A 21,135-nucleotide genomic window follows, 5' to 3' on the forward strand; every position below is an offset into this window, starting at 1 on the left:
CATGGTGTGTTAGTTTCTGCTTTATAACAAAGTGAATCAGCTACATATACATATATCCCTATATCTCCTCCCTCTTGCGTCTCCCTCCCACCCTCCCTATCCCACCCCTCTAGGTGGTCACAAAGCACCGAGCTGACCTCCCCGTGCTATGCGGCTGCTTCCCACTAGCTATCTGTTTTACATTTGGTAGTGTATATATGTCCATGCCACTCTCTCACTTTGTCCCAGCTTACCCTTCCCCCTCCCCATGTCCTTAAGTCCATTCTCTACGTCTGCGTCTTTATTCCTGCCCTGCCCCTAGGTTCTTCAGAACCAAAAAATATTATTAAACAATGCTAGTACAAAAATATACTGTAATTGAAGGATTCACATGTAGCTGAATTATGAAAACACTATCCCCTGCCACCTATTGCAGTGTTTTCATATAACGTTATACTGAAGTTTTTTAAGAAAAGTAGTGATCAGGTTAATTAGTGTGCTACAATGGAGAATTACATTTAAAAATATAAGACAAAATAAGATTCCTCCTAATAGCTAAGCTGAACATTAAAATCATTTCATTAGCAATATCAAACAATATGCTCTGGCTGAAAAAAAATGTAATTAACTTTGGACTAACACTGCAATTAGTAAAGAAAATATGCAGATGTTACCAAATTTTGCAGTGTTATTACATGGGAGTTGAAATATGTGCTCTGCTTCTGCTTTAAAAAATAATTTCTGGTGGTAAATGATTTTGATGGGAGGCATGGGTATAGTTAAAAAGGGAATTGCATTCATATTTAAAGATTCAAATAGGGCTTTCAGAAAACTGAGGTATTCTATTTTTAATCTATAAGGAATAACACTTAGTTTAAAAGTTAACTACCATAGCTTTTAAAAAATTAATATGCCATAATGAAAGTAATTTCAAGTTATCTTTCCAAAGGCCTGGGTCAAGCAAAGAAGTGAGAATTAATATCAGTTCTTTGCCACTGAAGATGTCCCAGATCTATGATTTTAGAACACCCACAAGGGCTGAGAGAAACACAACGTCAAAGTACAAATATCTCTCAAGCTGTGGTCCCCTGCTTTGCCATGTTGCAAAGGCATTTTGTATTTAATAACATTTTATGCCTCTTAGCCTGTTTAAAAATTAGCTTACATGGCACATATAAATACATACAGGAAGCATTTAGGTTTCATTTTCCAAGTGTGTCTTTTAATGTCACCTTCTGTTTTTCTCTAAATCCTATCCACTTAGAAAATTTATGGTCAAAGGAAACTTACTCTGCTTTTATTCTAATAGTATAGTGGGCTGCATAGAAGTTATGGTTAAGTATTAAGTCAAACAACTTCAATAATGCTTGAGAACAGCTCAAATTCTATCATTCCAGGGTTTGACTGCAAACAGAAGCCTTGATATTCTGGAGGCTTTCTGCCTTTTCTTTGGTTAAAATAAAGACAGTTATGAGACGTACAATGATGAAAACCATGAGAATGATACTCCTGGTAGAATCTTAAAGGGTGAAGTGACTTTGTGAGACCACGTGGTCCGCGGGTACATTTTTCAGTGTGCATGTGGCCGTGAAAGTGTTGCTTGGTGAATTGCAGTTATCCTGGTTGTGGTGAAGTCAGTTTGTTCACCTGAGAAGCATGGAGAAGATGGATGTTGCAGTGTATTTCACAACTAGGACATCAGGGGCCAGAATGTCTGCTCCCTTCTCAGCTCCTGGGAGCAGCAAGTCACAGGGATGGGCAGAGCTGGGCAGTAGGATACGCCCATGGAGAAGCTAGCTCCATCCCTGCTGACTCATAGTGAAGACAGCAGAACAGGGCCTGGATCCCAGGTCTCCTGGTTCCTGACCAGGGTTCCCTAAATTACATCCTTCGACTGAGACTTTCTTTTGCTTTATTACTGACAGAGGTGGACAGAATCCTTGGAAGTATTTTTATACTACTGAAGAAAATAAACATTTTTCCAAGCAACAATTGTTTGTGTTTTAAACAACTAATATACTAATTAGAATTAGCCAGTGGTAGTTAAAAGGGTTCTACTCAAAAGTACTTTTTGTCCCTTATTTCGTCTGACTTCATAGCTAACATCTGTTGAATGTGCCAGGTGCTATGCTGAATGCATTTTGTACATTATCTACACTTGGTTCCTTTAAAAATGACTGGGGCAGAATTCTGAATGCTGAAATTTCAAGTTTGGGTCAGAGACACTGTGTGGTGATACTAAGGAACACTGTTGTTAATCAAACAAACTTTACAGTTCATACAGCAACTTAACTGTCCTATCCTCTTCCCCACTCACTGCTGGGAGCTCTAGGCAGAACTGCCCTGAGTACATTTGCAGGTTGGGTTTTCTTTACTGCTCCCTTTCACAGAGCTCTAGACCTGGGGTCAAGTTTTTCACAAGCTCCACTGGACTGGGGAAGGGACAGGAAGTGTACTTTCCCTTCTCTCTGGCATGTGCTTGAGATCTTTAAAGTTTGAGGTGGGGTGACAGAAATGTAGTGAACCCAAGGTTCTTCCAAGCTTATGGACACACATTAAAGGTCATGAATGCAAGAAGAGACAGAACAGAGGGACAGGATGAGATCAGGGCCTCTGAGGGCACAAGGTCAAGGTCAGGGCAGCAGGCTGGGTCTCCCAGGAATGTCCCTTCCATTTCTCTCTCCCTGCCACTTGCCTGTGTGTTTGAGGTGGGAGTTGGAATTGGGGTTATTTGTTACCACTTTAAAAATGTATTTTAAAATTTCAATCCTTTATGGAAGACTGATGGCATTGAGAATTGCCTTTGCTTGGGCGACATCACTAGAAACTCACATGTACTTTTGAAGGGCTAGCTTGAGTGGTTTTAAAATGACTGTAGTGGGGGTGACTGTCCCAAGACAGTCCTGACCCCATCACAAAATTCCTTTCACTTCCAGGAATAAAAACGGCACTGTAAGGATAAAATTATGGAACAAAAATTAATTAATTTATCCTTTCTCTCAGACCTTTAGCATCAAATAAATACTCTTCAAAGAAGTAAAATATTTTTCAGAAGATGTAGTATATAGATAAGAAAGGAAAATAACCTCCACTTGACTCGTTCTAAAAACACTCAAGCAAGACCTTCAGAAAGTATGTGTGAGTTTCTCATGACATAGCCCAAGCCTGTCAAAGCGGTCAAGCTTTTATCCTTTGATTGAAAATTAAAAATACATTTTTAAAATGGTAACCAATGATGCAGCGTGGATTAAGGCATATGGTACATTAGAATAAAAAAAGATGTATGTAAATGATCCTAAATCATGAACATTAATCTAAGTCAGATGGAGAGGAAGTCTAATCTATTTTCCCCAATACTCATTAGAGGGTGCTTATATCACATTTCACCTGTCACAACATAGCCTAATCTTCTGGGGTGATTAAGTATCTTAATCCTTAGAAACAATTGCTATTTTAGAATTTCCCTATATAACCCAGTAAGAGTTACTGTATTCTTCTCAGTTCCTTCTAAACACTGGTGTACAACTAATTAAATTACTGAACACATTGTCTGTTTTTCGTGTTTAAAATATTATACCAGGAAAGAGGAGAACAAAAAAGAGCATGTTAATGAAGAAGAGAAAAGACTATATTTTCTGTGGTGAAAACATTCCATGTGAAATTTCATGGAAATAAATGAGTACTTTTGAACAGTAAGGAAATCAATGTTGGAATTCTCTGAAAGCAACCAAATCTTCTAAAATTCCCAAGTGGAATATGTGAACCCAAGCTTATCACACCTGTTTAATCACTGCTTAGATTTCTCTCTATGTCTTTTTGCAAACTTGGTGAATAAAACATAAAGCAAGGGATGTCAAGCTCTAAGGGGTTTTCGGAACCATGAGATACCTCATATACTGGTGGACTTTTCACAACCAGGAAGAGGTGGGGGAAGATCCTAATTTATAAAACAGTCCTTGTCGAGGGATAGTTATTAGAACATGTAAATGCAGTTGAGAAGAGTTAGGCCATATCAGAGATACAGAAAGATACAAATAATAATAGAAGATAAAGAGAAGCCTGGATCGAGCTTTTTGTATATCTTCTTGTGCTGGTTAAGGAAGGCAGCAAAATAGCTTTATTCTCAATTATGTCCACTTTTAATCACATTAGATTATCACCACCTAACTTCTGAAAGAAATCAAGAAAACATTTCAGTGCTTGCCTAGATCTGAACTAAAGTTTGACCCAGAGATTTAGCCATGGAGCAGAAATTCTAAATGTCATTGAGGTTGCCACCCCTCAGCAGTCAACTTTTTGCAGAGCTGTTGCTTTTTCTCGTAGGAAAGGTAAGAATCTGCCCACTTACTCTAACTTACCTTGGTCACTGGTGCTGGTTCAGTATGTTGTCTATGTTCTGAACATGTAGTCAGAAATTGACAGCTAACCAACTAAGTATACAGAAGAATGAACTCCACTGTGTTACCACCTCTGCTATCGAATTTATGTATTCCACACTTGGAAGCTATATATTGGAGGACCTTGGCCGCAAGCTCTAAATCTAGGTGTAAAGGTGTGGTCTTGTGACATCAGGAAGGTAATTCAGACATGAGAAGTCAGTTCCAATCATTTGTCAGTTTGTACCAACCAACTAGAAAACTCACAGGGTAATGAAGTTTTAACTTTTTAACCATGATAAATTTGATTGCTATTGTGAAAAATCCTGAACATGAATAGCTGACTACCAATTCACTAACTGGCATACACAGATTCAGAAAAAAAACCTCATAATCCTACTACCAACTTTTTTCAAAATGAGTATGACTTGGGATAGTTATTGGCTTTCTCCATTAATTTAGGGGAATGTTTGCCCATCCCAACTCCTTTATTCTTTACACAGCTCTAGGAGAATGGTGAAATAATAAAAATTTTTATCAAAAGCAAATCAGTTTTATTCTACTTCAATATTTGTAAATGCACTATGCAGTATTTTAAAAATTACAATTCTGATTTGTCATGCCAAATTTGTACCAAGCTCTTATTTTGACTGGATAGTTTGGATAAGTCAGAGGTCAAATTTCATAATAGGGTTGGGGACTGTGATTTTAGTTTATATAATTTGCTCAAAAACACCTTCCCCAATCTGAACATACACTTTACCGTTAAAATTGATTTGGGTACAATTGTGTAACTCCTGGATTTTTAGCTTTAATGTGTCTCCTCACACTGGTCTAACCCTGACCATAGAAAATATTACACAATAAAGGGAACTGAGCTCCTTCTTTGTTCATTCAGCAAATATTTCTCGAGAGCCTACAACTGACAGATACTTTGTTAGGTACTAGGGATATAGGGTGAACCATCCAGGCGATGTTGTGAAGAACAGATAGCTAGCTACTAGGTTGAGAGAGGAAAGAGAGTGAACAGATGTGAGAATCCTTCCTTTTGCCTTCAGTGAGCTACAAATAAGATACTGAAACACGCTTAGAGAAGTGCTGAGTCATATAAAGATGACTAGGATAAGTACTGCGGTATTATCTTTATTATAGATGTAGACGATTTTCAAAGAAGTATGGCAGCTTAAGTTTTTCCAGGAATTCTAATCTGATCTAGAAATATTCTGGAACATCCAAATTTTGAGGTTCTCTTTCCAAGAGATAAAATAAAATCTTTTTTTAAAAAAACAGACTACTGGGCCTGTAAAGTGTTTCTCACCCTGGCCAATGTTCACCTGTCTTTCCCAGTCGCAATGTTTAGAAATATCTTTATTTGCTTTCCATTAAAGTTTACTTCACGTTTTTTAATATAGGACAAACAATGATTATTGAGAATTATAAACAGACATAAATAATAATGGGATTCTGAAAGTCATTTTTCTTCCATTTCTATGTTTTGAAATATTTCCTATTTTAGTTTTCAGATATTTCCTCAAAGAAGAAACTGAGGCTCATAGAGGTTGAGAGGTTTTTCCAAGTAGTTTTCTATACCTGATTCCTCCTTCTGAAACACCTGTGGTAGGAAAATCACCTACCTGGGCAGGTCTGAGCAGACCCATGCAGTAAGCAAAAATAGAAAGGACCCATTCTTTAAATTTATGGCTCATATTTCTAACTGGATTTCTACTTCAGTGGGAAAGCTAGTATCACACTCTTTCAAATGGTTATTTTGCATTTTTTAAAAAAATAGATTGTTTCTGATCCAGAACACATGTTTATCAATAAATTAACCATCACTTTTCCTTTTTTTTCTAAATTGACTTCTGACACTAAGCTTCTTGACAAAGATTTTTCACAACAACTTTAAGGTAAAACCTATCTCCAGCCTCTCCACATCCTTCCCCCTGCATAGAAACATTTCTGTTTAGGAAACGGGGAATAATTTAGCTTTCAGTACATGTTTCTTTCTGGCTGACTGAAGATACATGAATTTATTCTTGAATAACAGCCTGGATATAAAAAAAATCCAATGGTAAACATGGTAGTTATAGAAATGTATAAAGAGGACTGAAAAGAGGCATATGTTACACATTAGCAAACATTAAATTAAGAGAGGTTAAATATGGAATATCTAATACCACATAAAGAGAAATAAATGAAATTGCTGTAGGGCAGTGTGAAAAAAAGTTTATAGCAACCACATGTCTCTGAGTTTTCAAGATGGTCCTAATTTCAAATATTTGTTCCTGTTGTTAAGTCACGTGTCTTGACTTTTCTTTACAGAATTGTGTTACTGCAAGAAAAGTGTAATTTTTGAAACTAAGGTGTTGCAGTAGTTTACAGGACAAAAACAATGACTGGAAGACAGCAAAAACACCACCAGCAAACATTTAACTTCTTACCTCTTGATCTGCACCCTATCATTAGTCTTTTATTTTCCAGTATTTTACACTCTAAAGAAGGTCACATCTGTGATTTCTATATAGAAATAAGGAGGAACACATAACTGACAGTAACCTGCAATTTATTTTACATAAACTTTCTTTATATATAAGTAAGAATTTTATATGATAAACAAGATCCACTGAATACCTATAATGTCTCTAGTAAGGTGTTGAACACTTTACGGGAGATATAAAATATATAAAGGCCTTATTCCTCTCATCAGGTAGTTTACTATTGGTTTACATAGATAAGTGAGAATTGTTAAAAATTATTAAAAAGCAAAATTAGGTGGTAAAGACTCTTGGTACAATGGCAGTTCAATAAAGGAAGACAACCACTCGGACCTGAACCCAGGAATCTTTATAAAAGAGAAGTTCTTTGAGGCATGGTAAAGTTTAGAATATTGTAAAGAGGTATAGAGAACATTTCCTTTGATAGGAACAGTGGTGGAGGTGGGTGGGAATTGTGTGAAGCACGAAGGAAATGCCTAACTGGAAAAGAGGGTAATGCTGAAATACATTGTAAATAATGCTGGATGGTTACATTTATTGTGAGTCTTTTTTTTTTTTTTTTTTTTTTTACAGTTAGGGCATTTTGGGGGAGATGGGAGTCTTAAAAACCTGTTAAAGGAATCTGGAGAACCAGAAAGTGATGCGATAAATCAATAAATTCAATCTATTAATAGATTGCTTTTAGGAGATACACACACACACATACCCCCACCCCCACCTCACCCCCAAGTTCAGGGATTGTGGAGTTGGAATCATTAGAATGGAGAAAGACTTAGAGCAGTGCTTCTCAAAGTGCGGTTTCAGGACCAGGAGCAAAAGCGTTGCCTGGGAACCTGTTACAAGTGCAAATTCTTGGGCGCATTTCCGCTTGCTCATTGCCTACCCAATGATGCCTCATTATGAATTTGAGTATTATAGTCTTTGTAAAACATAAAAGAAATATAATGGGCTTTTCTTCATAGTAATACTGGGAAATGATTTTCCCTAGTTTGGTTAACTTGGATTGAAGAACGTAAAATAATGTTATAGGTTTCTATTAAGTAGAAATTTTATATCTATACAATTTGTTTAATTTTCATATCCAGACTAAAGTCAGAATTGGAATTGCTTCTTACCTTAGTTCTATGCTTTATCTTCTGATACTGATATTGATATCTCCTGATACGAAACTACTGATATCTTCTTTGATATTGATCAAAACAATGATGATTGACTTTATATATTATCATTATAACAATTCCCTTTACGTACCCACATTGCTTTATTATTACAGATATCAGGCCTATAAGACTCCTAAAATGTCTTATCCAGAAAAATATTCCATTTAAATTGTAAACTAAATACACATTAGCTTCTAGCAAAATAGTAAATGTGAACATTCAACGAACAATTGCCAAATATGGGGGAGACAGAAAATGGGAATTAAATTCATGGGTTTATTTTTGCCAAATAAAATTAAGATGTGTCCCTGGTTGACTGAGGGGAATGACAACAAAATAATAAAGGGTTTTTGTATTTTTGGAGGCTTAGTTTAAAATAGCCCAATATTAACAACAGAAAAATTCCTATGGATTTTTCTCTTCCTCATTTTTCAAAAAACTGAGCTACCAGAAAAATAATCTGTTTTTGGCCCAACTCATCATGGGATTCTTCCAAGTTCTCCAGTTTCTCAGTCACATAATTTACTATCTCCAAGGAGCATGGCTTTGTGTTTGTATAATACTGGACCTCCAGAGAATTCCCAATAAATTATCTTTAGAGGAAAGATAAATTAGAAATTTTGCCCAAAGTGCTCTAGATACCAAGTCTGATATATCATAGGACCAAAACTATATAAAATACCAGTACGTTTCCTTTTTCCTCCCAGCTAAAGAAATAAGTCAAGAGAACAGCTACTGTTAGCCAAATAGGGACACACTGATAGGACGGAAAGCAGAAAGTCTCTCTGTACAAAGAAGTTGCCTTTACTGACTGTATTTCTCCTTCTTGATTACATTTTCTGAACAAAGCTACACACCTTTGAAAAAGATGGAAACTCTTCAGAAAAAGTTTGCATTCCACATGTCATGATTATCTTTTCATAATATTGTTTCACCAAAACCATATTAGGTGAAATTCCTTTAGGGTTTGTGAAAGGGCTTGGCAAGGCTTCTAACGAAGTCCATTTTAATGCTAGTGGGCAAAGGACAAAATTGCACAAAGCAAGTGATCACATACCAACTGCTGTCATGTAATCCCAGCGCTCAACGAGGCACATATTGAAGATGAGGTGATCTGATGTTTGCCCTTGGCCAATGAGTGAAATCTGCCTTTCCAAATTCTGGCAAACAGATGAAGTCCAGCCAATGAGAAACCAAAACACTACCAGGAGTATTACTGCTAGCATCCTCATGACCCGCCCACCGGTCATGTATGGAATCCGTTGGGCTGTTCGTGAAAGAAACACCTTCAAAACCCTGGAAAAGCAAGACATCAAAATGTGAAGGAAAACCTAACAACCAGAAAGTAAAATTCTAAAATATCTCATTTTTCTAGGTGAAATATAACCAACCCAAACCTTCTTAGGCAGAGTTTTAACATAAAAAAAAAACAACAGTGTTGCCTATACTTTTACTGAATTTCATTCTAGTTTACCTTCCACTAGCAGAACAAATATCCTGCATTAGGGGTCAGTGAGTCAACAGATTTGTGTAGGATGGAATTCTTTTGAGTATGTTTTAATATTTCAAGGAAAATTCTCAGGACCTTAGAAAGATCCACAAGCAAACATTGCTCAAACAGGGTTTCTGAGGGATCAAAAAATAGTCCTAAAAGTGAGTAGTTGGGTTTTACAATATTATACTAAGTCAAAGACTTCCTTAAACCAGATTTTTTTTTTACAGTAGAATGTTATAAAAGGTATTTTCTGAAAATCATTTTATATAGCCTCCCTTTATAGTCATTTTGTCACATTACCAAAAATAAGTACAAAAACAATAAGAAGGGTATTTAAATACCCCTGAATAAGATTACTGCATTAAGGAAGAGGATATGACCTATAAGAAATGTAGCAATTTTTAAAATTTGGGGTTTTTTTTCTGTATATATGACTCAAATGCACAGCCAGAGTTGAGACCTACTGGATTACATGATATCTAAGAACTGTTCCATCTCTAAAAATGGTGTGAAGATAAAATCCAACCTTACTGTAGGGATCTTTCCAGCCATCCTTTCTTTAATTTCATCTCCAAAATATTCTTAGTTGATTTTAACTCCCCATTCTCATTCTGATATTTTAGGTCACAATACTGTGGCTTGACATAAACTACCATGAGTGGTTTATGATACTATAAGGGTATCCATAATCAATTCCCAAAAGGCAAAAATGAATTCATCTTCCCAACTTTTCTATTTCCTCCTCTGTGTGATTCTTTCAACATTTTAAATGAAATATTCATATGCACTATTCATAAAAGTCATTATAAATATGGAAATGAAACATACACACCTGAAATAACCTAGATGTATTTTACTATTTTTTCTCTCAATGCTGGGCTTTGATAGCTCTTCCAAATTAACACAACACATCCAGTAAAGAAAGTTATTTTCTAGCAGATTCTTATTTATCCTTCCCCCCTGCATATCTTTAACCCCACTGTCCTTCACCTAACACACAGCATGAAGTTACTTAATTCTGAATAAAATACTTATCCTCAATTTTTATGTGGAACAATGTGAGAAAGGTATTAGTATAAGAGTACAAAAGAAGATCACTTTACTCACCATTTAACTACAGATAGTCCCCAACTTAAGATGGTTCGACTTAACGATATTTTGATTTTATGATGGCATAAAGTGATAAGCATTCAGTAGAAACTGTACTTCGAGTTTGAATTTTGATCTTTTACGGGGCTAGTGATATGTGGTACGATATTCTCTCTTGATGCTGCAGCTTCCAGGCAGCCACACGATCACAAGGGTAAACAACTGACCCACTTACAACCATGCTGTACTCATTCGACCATTCTGTTTTTCACTTTCAGTACAGTATTCAATAAATTACATGAGATATTCAACACTTTATTATAAAATAGACTTTGTGTTAGATGATTTTGCCCAAGTGGAGGCCAATGTAAGTGTTCTGAGCATGGATAAGGTAGGCTGGCCTAGGCTATGATGTTAGATGTACTGAATGCATCCTCGACTTTACGATATTCTCAATCTACAATGGGTTTACCTGGACATAACTCCACTGAAAGTCAAGGAAGATCTGTGGTTCACCAGATTAGCAGTTACTTTCCATTCCCTGGGTGAAACATACTGAGTATGGCCCGTGTCATGCTGAACACTAGTACTGGCAGCGAACACAGTGCCTCTCTCCAGTATGCCTCAGACACTTTTGCTCCAACTAGCTGAACTGCTACTTGTTAAGAATCAGTTGTACTTGTCCCCAGATTATGCCCGCTATCATCTTTTTTTCTTGATAGCTGATAGTTGATTTGTAATATTATATTAGTTTCAGGCATACAACATAGTGATTCAATATTTTATAGATCACACTCCATTTAAAGTTATTATAAAATAATGGTTATATTTCCCTGTGCTGCACAATATATCCTTGTTGCTTCTCTATTTTATACATAGTAGTCTATATCACTTATCCCATGCCCCTAACTTACCCCTCCCCTCTTCCTTTTCCCCACTGGTAACCACTAGTTTGTTCTCTGTATCTGTGAGTCTGTTTCTGTTTTGTTATATACATTCGTTTGTTTTATTTTTTAGATTCCACATGTACGTGATAAAAGAGTATTTGTTATCATTTTATAATAATTTAACTAAATTGACTGTGTAAGCAAAGGAGACATTTGTACAAAATTCTATTTTGAATGCTTTGGAAGGACTCCATAAAGGTGAGTCACTAAAAGAAACGGTTAACTTAGGGGAAAGTAAGGAAAATTTTAATATATTGCGGTGGTCAACAAACCAAAATCCAGGAGTCTACACTTAGATTACCTCAAAATAACAAACAAAAACTCTTTAGATTCTCACTCCTACTTAAAGAACCCAAACTATGAACAATAGATAATATATTGCAGTCATTTATGCTACAAAGGGAACAATTAGATCCACAGTCAAAGAAGAGGACTTACTTCAAAAATATTGGTGAATGATTATTTGTATCTTAAATTACAGTATCTATACACTTCTTTAACCCCTTTCTACTTTAAAAAATTTTATTAATTGACCAATCACTCATCCATTAAGAAGGCTTCTACTATAATCAGCAGATCAAGATTCAAAAACTCTATCCTAGGAATAAGAGAAATTTCTCAGAAAACGAATATTTTTGCCAGTGCCAATCTTATTTTTTGTAGGAGAAACCTGTAGCCACTATGTGCACGTAATTGTTTCTGGTTGTACCTGGATGAATTCTAAGTTTTGAATGATTAGGATCTCAAAAGAGGGAATCTGAACCATTTTTCTGGTCTTCTATATTTTGGCTAGCGCCCAAAGAAAAAGAGAGAATTGTTCCAAATTCTAGCTTGACTATATTTGAATATCTGAAATGTAATTATAATGAACAAAGGTTTACGTAGTGACAACCATATGCGAGGTATCATACTAGGCAACATGGAAGGCATAAGATATGATTCCTGTCTTCCAGAAGCTTACAATCTAACTAGAAATAAGTATGTAAATAGCTACCATATAAAACAGCATATATTATATGTTGTTGTGTGTAGTTGGTAAGTCCAGGACCCTAATAGAATAGGTGCTATTTGGTCTGGGTCTTGATGGATATCAGCAGGTAGAAATGGAGGAAACTGGAGAAGATATAAGGAGACATTCTAGCTGAAGGGAATCACATAACAAAGTACAAAGCAGGGAAATGTAAGTTGTCTTTGAGGGACAGTGGGTGGAAATGTTTGGCAAGAGGGGAAGTTTTTTTTTCAACCCACAGGGACTCCTAGGGATTTTTCAAGTTACTGCGAAGGGTTTCATTGGGTTGAGAACCATTGCTTCAGAGAAAAATAGTTATGATTTATATTTTCTTTCCATGGCCAATATGTGGGAAATCATTTATTTTTCTGATACTTGAAGATTTTCACATAGAAACTCTAAACCTCAATGAGAGGAAATATTGAATTTTTAAAATAACTATCTTTAAAATACTTCTTAACCAGATGAGTTTGTCATTTGCAGAGGAAATCTACATGATCCCAGTATGGTAATCTTTTAATCAAGAAATCCAACTTCTAAATTATCAGAAATTTTCATGCTTTCCAGATGACCCCATGGGTATTTATTGTAAAATCTGAGAACTCAAGTTTTGTCATAGATCCCCAAATCTCATTTCCAGAGAGGAAAAGCCAAAGCAGAGCCCTCATGAGTCTCCTGTTACTGCTTTTACTAGCTTTCAAACACTAGAAAATACAATAACACAACTCTGCACGGCAATCTAAGCATTTCAGGATATTGGTTTTTGTAAAATGGAATAACATGCATTTTTCTAGGACTGCCTTAAAATAAAATGAGAAAATTCTGCTATATCTTTAAAAAATGAGCTCTTGTTAGTGTAGGGTTCACTGCCTAGAAACCAAGTTCTAAAAATGAAATCCTTAGACACGCATTTATATGAAATACAGCTGTAGAAAAAATGCAATCATTAAACTTATATCGATTATTTTTCCTACTATTTTTTTCACAGATAAATTTTTAAGCTACCATCTGTTCAGAAGGTTTCACTATTCTAAAGGAAAGCAGTAATGTATACAAGAGGACTGCAAAAAATTTCCAGAATTTAATATAAAAAGGTATATTTAAAGTATATATTCAGTTCTCATTATTAATAGTAGATAAATTCATAGAAATCATGTTAAAATGATAAAAAAGGGGGGGGAACCCAGGAATTGGCTGTCACTATATGTCTGCCTCTACTTTTTCACGTTCCACATTTCTAGTTTGAGCTCATAAAATTCCACTGTAAGGACTTGTACTTAGGTTATTGATTATCTGCTTTAAATATCTAATTGATATTGTTACTCCTTATTTAACTTGATCTCTCTCCAGCTTTTGGCGTGGCGGAGGCACTTGGCTTCCATTATGTCACGTTCTCTTGATTCTCTGCCTACTCCTCTGTCAGCAGCTTTTTAGTCTCCGTCACAGAGTCCTCTGCCTCAGTCTTCCCCTTAAATAATAGTGTTCCTCAAGGATCTCCTAAACTTAGTCACCTTCTATTCTTGCTCTACAGATTATACCTGGGAAATTCCATCCACAATTCTGCTTCAATTACGTACATGCTGGCAAGTCCCAAATCTGTAACTCCGGTTTAGATCGCTCTCCTGAGCTCAAGGTCTGTATACTCAGTGACCTATGGGACATCAACAGGTTCCCCAAATACAATCGTCACTCTCTCCACTCCTCTCTCCTCTAACCCACTGTGTTACCTGTCTCAATGACCAGTACCAGTTAATTGCTCAAAGCAGAAACCTAGGAATGAACTTTGATACTTCTCCCTCATTTACATTCCAGACACCAAATGCATGATGAACTTAATTTCTACCTCTTAAATATCTTTCAAATCCTTCTATTTTTCTCCATTTTCACTGCCATTATACAGCTCCTGGTCATCAACCTCTGTCTTCAGTAATTTCCTAACCAGTCTCCTATTGGTCTTGCCCACCTTCAGTCCACACTGCATGCTAAAGCCACAATGATCTTCTTAAACTGCACTCTGATCATGTCTCTCTCCTGTTTACAGTCCTTCTGTGGCTCTCCACCCAAATCCTAGCTACCTTATGATGGTAAAACGCCTTTAAAAATTGGTTCCTCCTTGCTTCAGCATGCTCATCTCACCATTCTTCCCTTCCTAGGGTCCTGCGGGTCCCTGGGGACTATATGCAGGTGTCCTCTATCGGAACCTTTGCCCTCAGCTTCCTGCACTGCCCCTCCCTCCATCAATACAAACACCTAATTTAGCTAATTCCTGCATATTTCTTCATGGCTCATTTGAGATGCCACTTGCTCTGGGCTAGTGGTTCCCAAACCACTATCATCAACACCATCTGGAAACTTGTTAGAAATGCAAATTCTTGGGTCCCATCCATACCTACTACTATGTCAGAAATTCTGGGGATTAGGGCCCAGAAATCTGTATTTTAACAAATCCGTTAGGTAAATTCGGATGAAGGCTATAGTTTGAGAGCTTTTTTTCCCCAAAGGCTTAAGACTGGTGCAGGTGTCTTTCTAATGGGCTGACTGCTCTAAACTGTCAGATAAATTTTTGAGTTTTTGTTATGCTGACGCAAAAAGTTAAAGCCTCTAGTAATAGAAAGTTTTCCATTTTCAGAACATCTGCATCTGTTTGTGATTTAGCAGCATCTTTTTTTGTGTACTAAACGGGAATAAACATATACATCCTCAAGCGATCTAGTCTTCTGTTCTATTAAATTAATCGGAATAATCCTAAAGTCTTGAAGTTCTCCATTAGACTTGAATTTCTATACATTTTACTACTTTCTTAGAAACTCCAGAGAATAAATGCTTTCTGATGAAAAGTAGGAGGTGGTTATTTTCTTTTACAAATATAAAGCCACTCAATTCTTGACAAAAGAGCTTTAAGAGTGAACAACACAAAAAGGGCTGAAGTCACTCCCTCTCAGTTTGCTTTAAATGGTCACAAGCCCTCATGTTTATTAAGCTTTTCAACAATTTCTAAAATTTCATTTTCAGAAGTAACCTAAAGCTGCTTCTTGGTCACTGGGTAGATGTTAGGTATATATTAAAAAGGATTGGCAGCACCTAGGCAGAAATAGATTGTTAACATTTATCAGAAATGAAGTTCAGTAAAACTGTTGTGACTATCTTAAGTTATTGCTATTTGTAAGAAGGAAAAGTCACAACTCAGCTTCCCAAATATGGGTATTTTTGTCCATTTCAGTGACCTGCTTGTGCTCTCATATATCATACTAATCTTCCTTTCTTTTGACCTGATTGTAAGTAGATAGAATAAGGCAGAATGACGAAAAAATAAAGGAAGAAGGAAGGGTTACAGGACTGTTGCAAGTCAAATATAGAGCTAGAAGGAACTTGCGGATTATCTCTTCTGATATCAGAAACAAGGAAAGAATGTCTGCTCTCACCACTTCTATCCGTCATTGTACCAAAAGTTTTAGCCAGAGTAATTGGTCAAGAAAAAGAAGTAAAATGCATCCATATTGGAATGGGAGAAGTAAAACCGTCTCTGTTAGTAGATGACATGATCTTATATATGGAAAACCCTAAAGAACACACACACACACACACACACACACAATCTGAGCTAAAAACCACATTCAGTGAAGTTGTAGGATACAAGCTCAACATTAAAAAATCAGTTTTATCTTTATATACTAGCGATGAGCTATCTGACAATGAAATTGACTAAACAGCTCCATTTACTATAGCATCAAAAAAATACCTAGGGGTAAATTTAACCAAGGAGGTAAAAGATGTGTATGCTGAAATCTATACAACATCACTGAAAGAAATTTTAAAAGATCTAAAGAAATGGAAAGACATTCTGTGTTCATGGATTGAAAGACTTAATATTGCTAAGACGGCATTATTCCCTAAATTGATCTACAGGTTCAAGTCAATTTAACAAAACAGTGTGGTACTAGCATAATGGTAGACATACAGAACAATGGAATAAGACTGATCATCTAGAAATAAACCTCTACATCTCCAGTCAATTGATTTTTGACAACACTGCCAAGACCATTAAATAAAGAAAAAATGATCTTAAAAAAATCTATTCAATAAAAATGGGCGTTCCCTGGCTGTCCAGTTGTTAGGACTAGGTGCTTTCACTGCCGTGGCCTCGGGTTCAATCCCTGGTCAGGGAACTAAGATCCCACAAGTGGCCAAAAAATAAATCTTTTAAACAAATGGTCCTAAGGACAAGTGTATATCCAAATGCAGAAGAATGAATTTAGACCTCTACCTCACATAATATACAAAATTAATTCCAAATGAACCAAAGACCCAAATGTAAGAACTGAAACTATAAAATGCTTAGAACAAAACAGAGGTATAAATCTTCCTGATCTGAAATTAGGCAATGGTTTCTTAAATATCATACCAAGGCGTATGTAACAAGAGAAAAAAATAGATAAACTGAACTGCATAAAAATAAAAAATCTGTGCATCAAAGCACACCATCAAGAAAGTAAAAAAGAAAACCCACAGAATCGGAGAAAATATTTTCAAATAACTTATCTGATAAGGGTCTCAGATCCAGAATATATAGGAACTCATACAATGCAACACAAAAAGACAAAAAACCCAATTAAAAAATGGCCAAAGGGGGCTTCCCTGGTGGCGCAGTGGTTGAGTATCTGCCTGCTAATGCAGGGACACGGGTTCGGGCCCTGGTCTGGGAAGATCCCACATGCCGCGGAGCAACTAAGCCCGTGCGCCACAACTACTGAGCCTGCGCGTCTGGTGCTTGTGCTCCGCAACAACAGAGGCCCGCGCACTGCAATGAAGAGTGGCCCCTGCTCGCCGCAACTAGAGAAAGCCCTCACACAGAAACGAAGACACAACACAGCCAAAATAAAATAAATAAATAAAAATTTATTTTAAAAAAAAATAGGGCTTCCCTGGTGGCGCAGTGGTTGAGAGTCCGCCTGCAGATGCAGGGGACACGGGTTCGTTCCCCGGTCCGGAAAGATCCCACATGCCACGGAGCGGCTGGGCCCGTGAGCCATGGCCGCTGAGCTTGCACGTCCGGAGCCTGTGCTCCGCAACGGGAGAGGCCACAACAGTGAGAGGCCCGCATACTGCAGGAAAAAAAAAAAAAAAGGCCAAAGACCCTGAATAGACATTTCTCTAAAGTGATGTATAAATGACCAATAAACACCTGAAAATAATCTCAACATCATTAGTCATTGGGAAAATGGATAAAAAGATTTTCTTCCTTTTGCCTTTTAAAAAATTTAAAGTATCTTACTGTATTTTATATATCTTTAAAAGAATACATAAAATAAATAAATATAAATATCTTCCAGTGACTTTCAAAATTTAATAGTGGGAGGGGTGGAGTGGGAGGCAGGGGTCAGCAGATGTAAGCTATTATATACAGAATGGATAAACAGCAAGGTCTTACTGTATAGCACAGGGAATTATATTCAATATCCTGTGATAAACCATTATGGGAAAGAGTATAAAAAAGAATGTAGATATGTATAACTGAATCACTTTGCTGTACAGCAGAAATTAATACATCACTGTAAATCAACCATACTTCAATAAAAAAATTTACTAGGAAACAAAACTATCTATCTATCTATCTATCTATCTGTTCCCACAAAGTGTAAATATTTGGTGCTAATGAGTGCAGTAGAGAAAACTGCTACAAATTGCGCTGTATCCAGAGTGAGCAGTACTGAATAATGCATGAAATGAAAATCCCTAGGCCAGAGCCAGAAGAAGGTTTTTTTGCAGCCTGCTTAAATACTTGTTTTAAATATAGTACAGAAAAGTCTTTTGTTTTTTCTTGATTAGCCTTAGAAAAAGGAAAAGGCAATTTGTTTTCAGAAATCATATTACAGGGAATAGGAAAATGTTCTTCTAGCATTAAGTTTCTTAATCTCTCTCTACCCCCTTTCATTTAAAACAGTTCCTCATTTTTCCTCCTGATAATATACTCAGATTTTCTGAGCCTAGAGATATTGCCTTTCCAGGTTTCTTAAAACCAACCAACGACCAACCAACCAACCTATACCAAGTATTCTGTGAACCCACACATGCATGGACGTGCCAGATGTTTAGATCTGTCCTACATCATTAATGTACTAAGTCAAACATATCTATGGTTACTGAAGGAAACTCTTTTTATAAATGAAACTTCTTCATTTTTGCCTATTTCAGCTCTATTTTTCCTTATGATCCATATTGAGCCAGCTAAAACCTGTCCGATTCTCCCTTCTTTCTTTCTCCAAAGAGAAACAAACAGTTTCAGGTTCAAATAAATTGCATTGCATGAATGGCCTGCCAGTGAGGTGGGGCGGTGGGACTTGTCTGCCCTGGGTGCAGGTAATAATGTCTGTAGAGAATTTAAGGCAATAAAAATGACAACTCAAAGCTGTTCTGTTTTTTATCATCAGCATGTGCTGGTGATTCTAAACAATGTCAGTGATAAAATACTCCTCCCTGAAGGACTGGACCACTTTCACCACCCTCCCCTAACTTGTTACACCTCTGTATTGCACTGTTAATAAACAAAAGACTTGCAATTTTCCTTTGGATTGGTATGGTAGTCTTTGGCTGTATGACTCTCAAATGTGGGGAGAGACCACTAAAGAAAAAGGTGGAAGATTTGACAAAAGTGAATGAAACCCTCAAGTTCCCATCCTAGGCTAACAGTATCATTTCTAGTGACAGACTGAGATCCTATTCCTTTTTCATATTTTCTTCAAGTTTTCAGAGCTACTGGAATTCTGTAAACACTAAAATTGATCAGTGAGAGATCAGGAAAGAGAAGAAGAAATGTTAAACAATTTTACCAAGTCTTGAGGGAAATGGCTGAAATAAAACAAGAACTCAGGTGTTTCCTGCTTATCCTATTCTCAAGGGACTACAACAGTCACTTTATTTATCAGTACTGATAATTGCCTTAGAATTTTCTGCCTAGAGAGGTATTACTTTTTTTTTTTTGCGGTACGCAGGCCTCTCACTGTTGTGGCCTCTCCCGTTGTGGAGCACAGGCTCCGGACGCGCAGGCTCAGTGGCCATGGCTCACGGGCCCAGCTGCTCCGCGGCATGTGGGATCTTCCCGGACTGGGGCACGAACCCGTGTCCCCTGCATCGGCAGGCAGACTCTCAACCACTGCACCACCAGGGAAGCTCGAGGTATTACTTTTTAAAACGAATTTGAAATAAAAAATTAAGTTCTTATAAAAATGAGAATATAGCATTCAAGGGACTTTATCCCTTAGCTCAGGCTACCTGGATCCCTCAAGCTACCTTCGGTCAGGTCTGACAAAGCCTGGTTCTTTAGCTTTCTCTTCAAGTCTGTGACCTTCTCCATATCCTTCCAATCAATTCCTTTTTTTGCTTAATTTAGCCATCCTCAGTGTCTGTGGTTTGTAACCAAAACCCCCTACTTGACATATTTTATAAATATTTCAATCATGTTTAAGATTTACAGCAACTCTACAGGTGAGGTGAGAAGTGATTCTCAGAAGCTAAAATAATTTCTTCTTGGTTGTATAAGTTATTAGTGGCAGAACTGAAATTCAAATTTGGATTTGTAAAGATTTATGTCTTTCCTCTCTATCATGTTACTACAAAATCTTCAAAGTCCTTTCTTGAGGACAACACGTTGCTGGACTATAAGAGATATCAACCAAAGACATCCCTGCAGCTCCATTCACTATAACCTTCCACCCATTCATTCACTTAACAAGTATCTGAATACATTAAATGGGCAAGATGCAGCACCAAGGATGGGGAATACAAAGCTGGTTCAGCCAGTCACTTGCATCAGGTTGCTCACGTTCCTCTGAGATGCTGATTCTTCAGTTTATAGACTTAAACAATATTGGAATCAGTTAAATTTAAACAATATGGAAAAACAATATAATATACAGCCATATGGTTCAGACAGGATAAGAATAATTCAGCTCATTAAATTAGAAATAGTTTCCACTCGATTTAAGCCTTCAGTAGGTAATTCTTCACTGCAATGACTTCTAGAGACACACAGTCGGAGAGAAAATCGTTTTAATTACAGTCTTTAAAATAAAGAAAAGAATGATGAAGTAATCTAGTAATCTAGTTTCCCAAATCCCAATCATGCCACCCTCAAGATTTCTGCCTGTATCTGTGTACCAACTAATATTTTCTTTAAATCAACTTCTATTTATTGCTTTAAAATATTCCCTGGCGGTCCAGTGGTTGGGACTTCACCTTCCAATGCAGGGGGTGCAGGTTCGATCCCTGGTCGGGGAGCTAAAATCCCACATGCCTTGCAGCCAAAACGTAAAGCAAAAGCAGTGTTGCAACAAATTTGATAAAACTTTAAAAATGGTCCACATAAAAAAAAAATCTTTAAAATATTTTAAAGAAAAATATTTTATATTGCTACTTTCAATGAAAAACTGGTAGATAATCCATAAATAGAATGTAACTATGAAAATAAATACAGTGGGCTTCCCTGGTGGCGCAGTGGTTGAGAGTCGGCCTGCCAATGCAGGGGACATGGGTTCGTGTCCCGGTCCGGGAAGATCCCACATGCCTCGGAGCGGCTGGGCCTGTGAGCC

At 36.8% G+C, this 21,135-nt stretch overlaps 1 protein-coding gene across 1 annotated transcript in view; it reads right to left on the reverse strand.

Moving 5' to 3' along the window:
* The window catches only part of GPR158 (G protein-coupled receptor 158), a gene marked incomplete at both ends in the record, with an annotated part of 315,612 nt that overhangs the window by 16,123 nt on the left and 278,354 nt on the right, over positions 1-21,135 (reverse strand). The window contains one exon of the mRNA XM_082619042.1: positions 9,068-9,306. Within this exon, the coding sequence (XP_082475168.1) occupies positions 9,068-9,306 (239 nt within the window). The remainder of the gene's footprint in view (positions 1-9,067; positions 9,307-21,135) is intronic.

Source organism: Mesoplodon mirus (genome assembly GCF_964341445.2).
Source record: "Mesoplodon mirus genome assembly, chromosome: 4".
NCBI classification, from domain to species: domain Eukaryota; kingdom Metazoa; phylum Chordata; class Mammalia; order Artiodactyla; family Ziphiidae; genus Mesoplodon; species Mesoplodon mirus.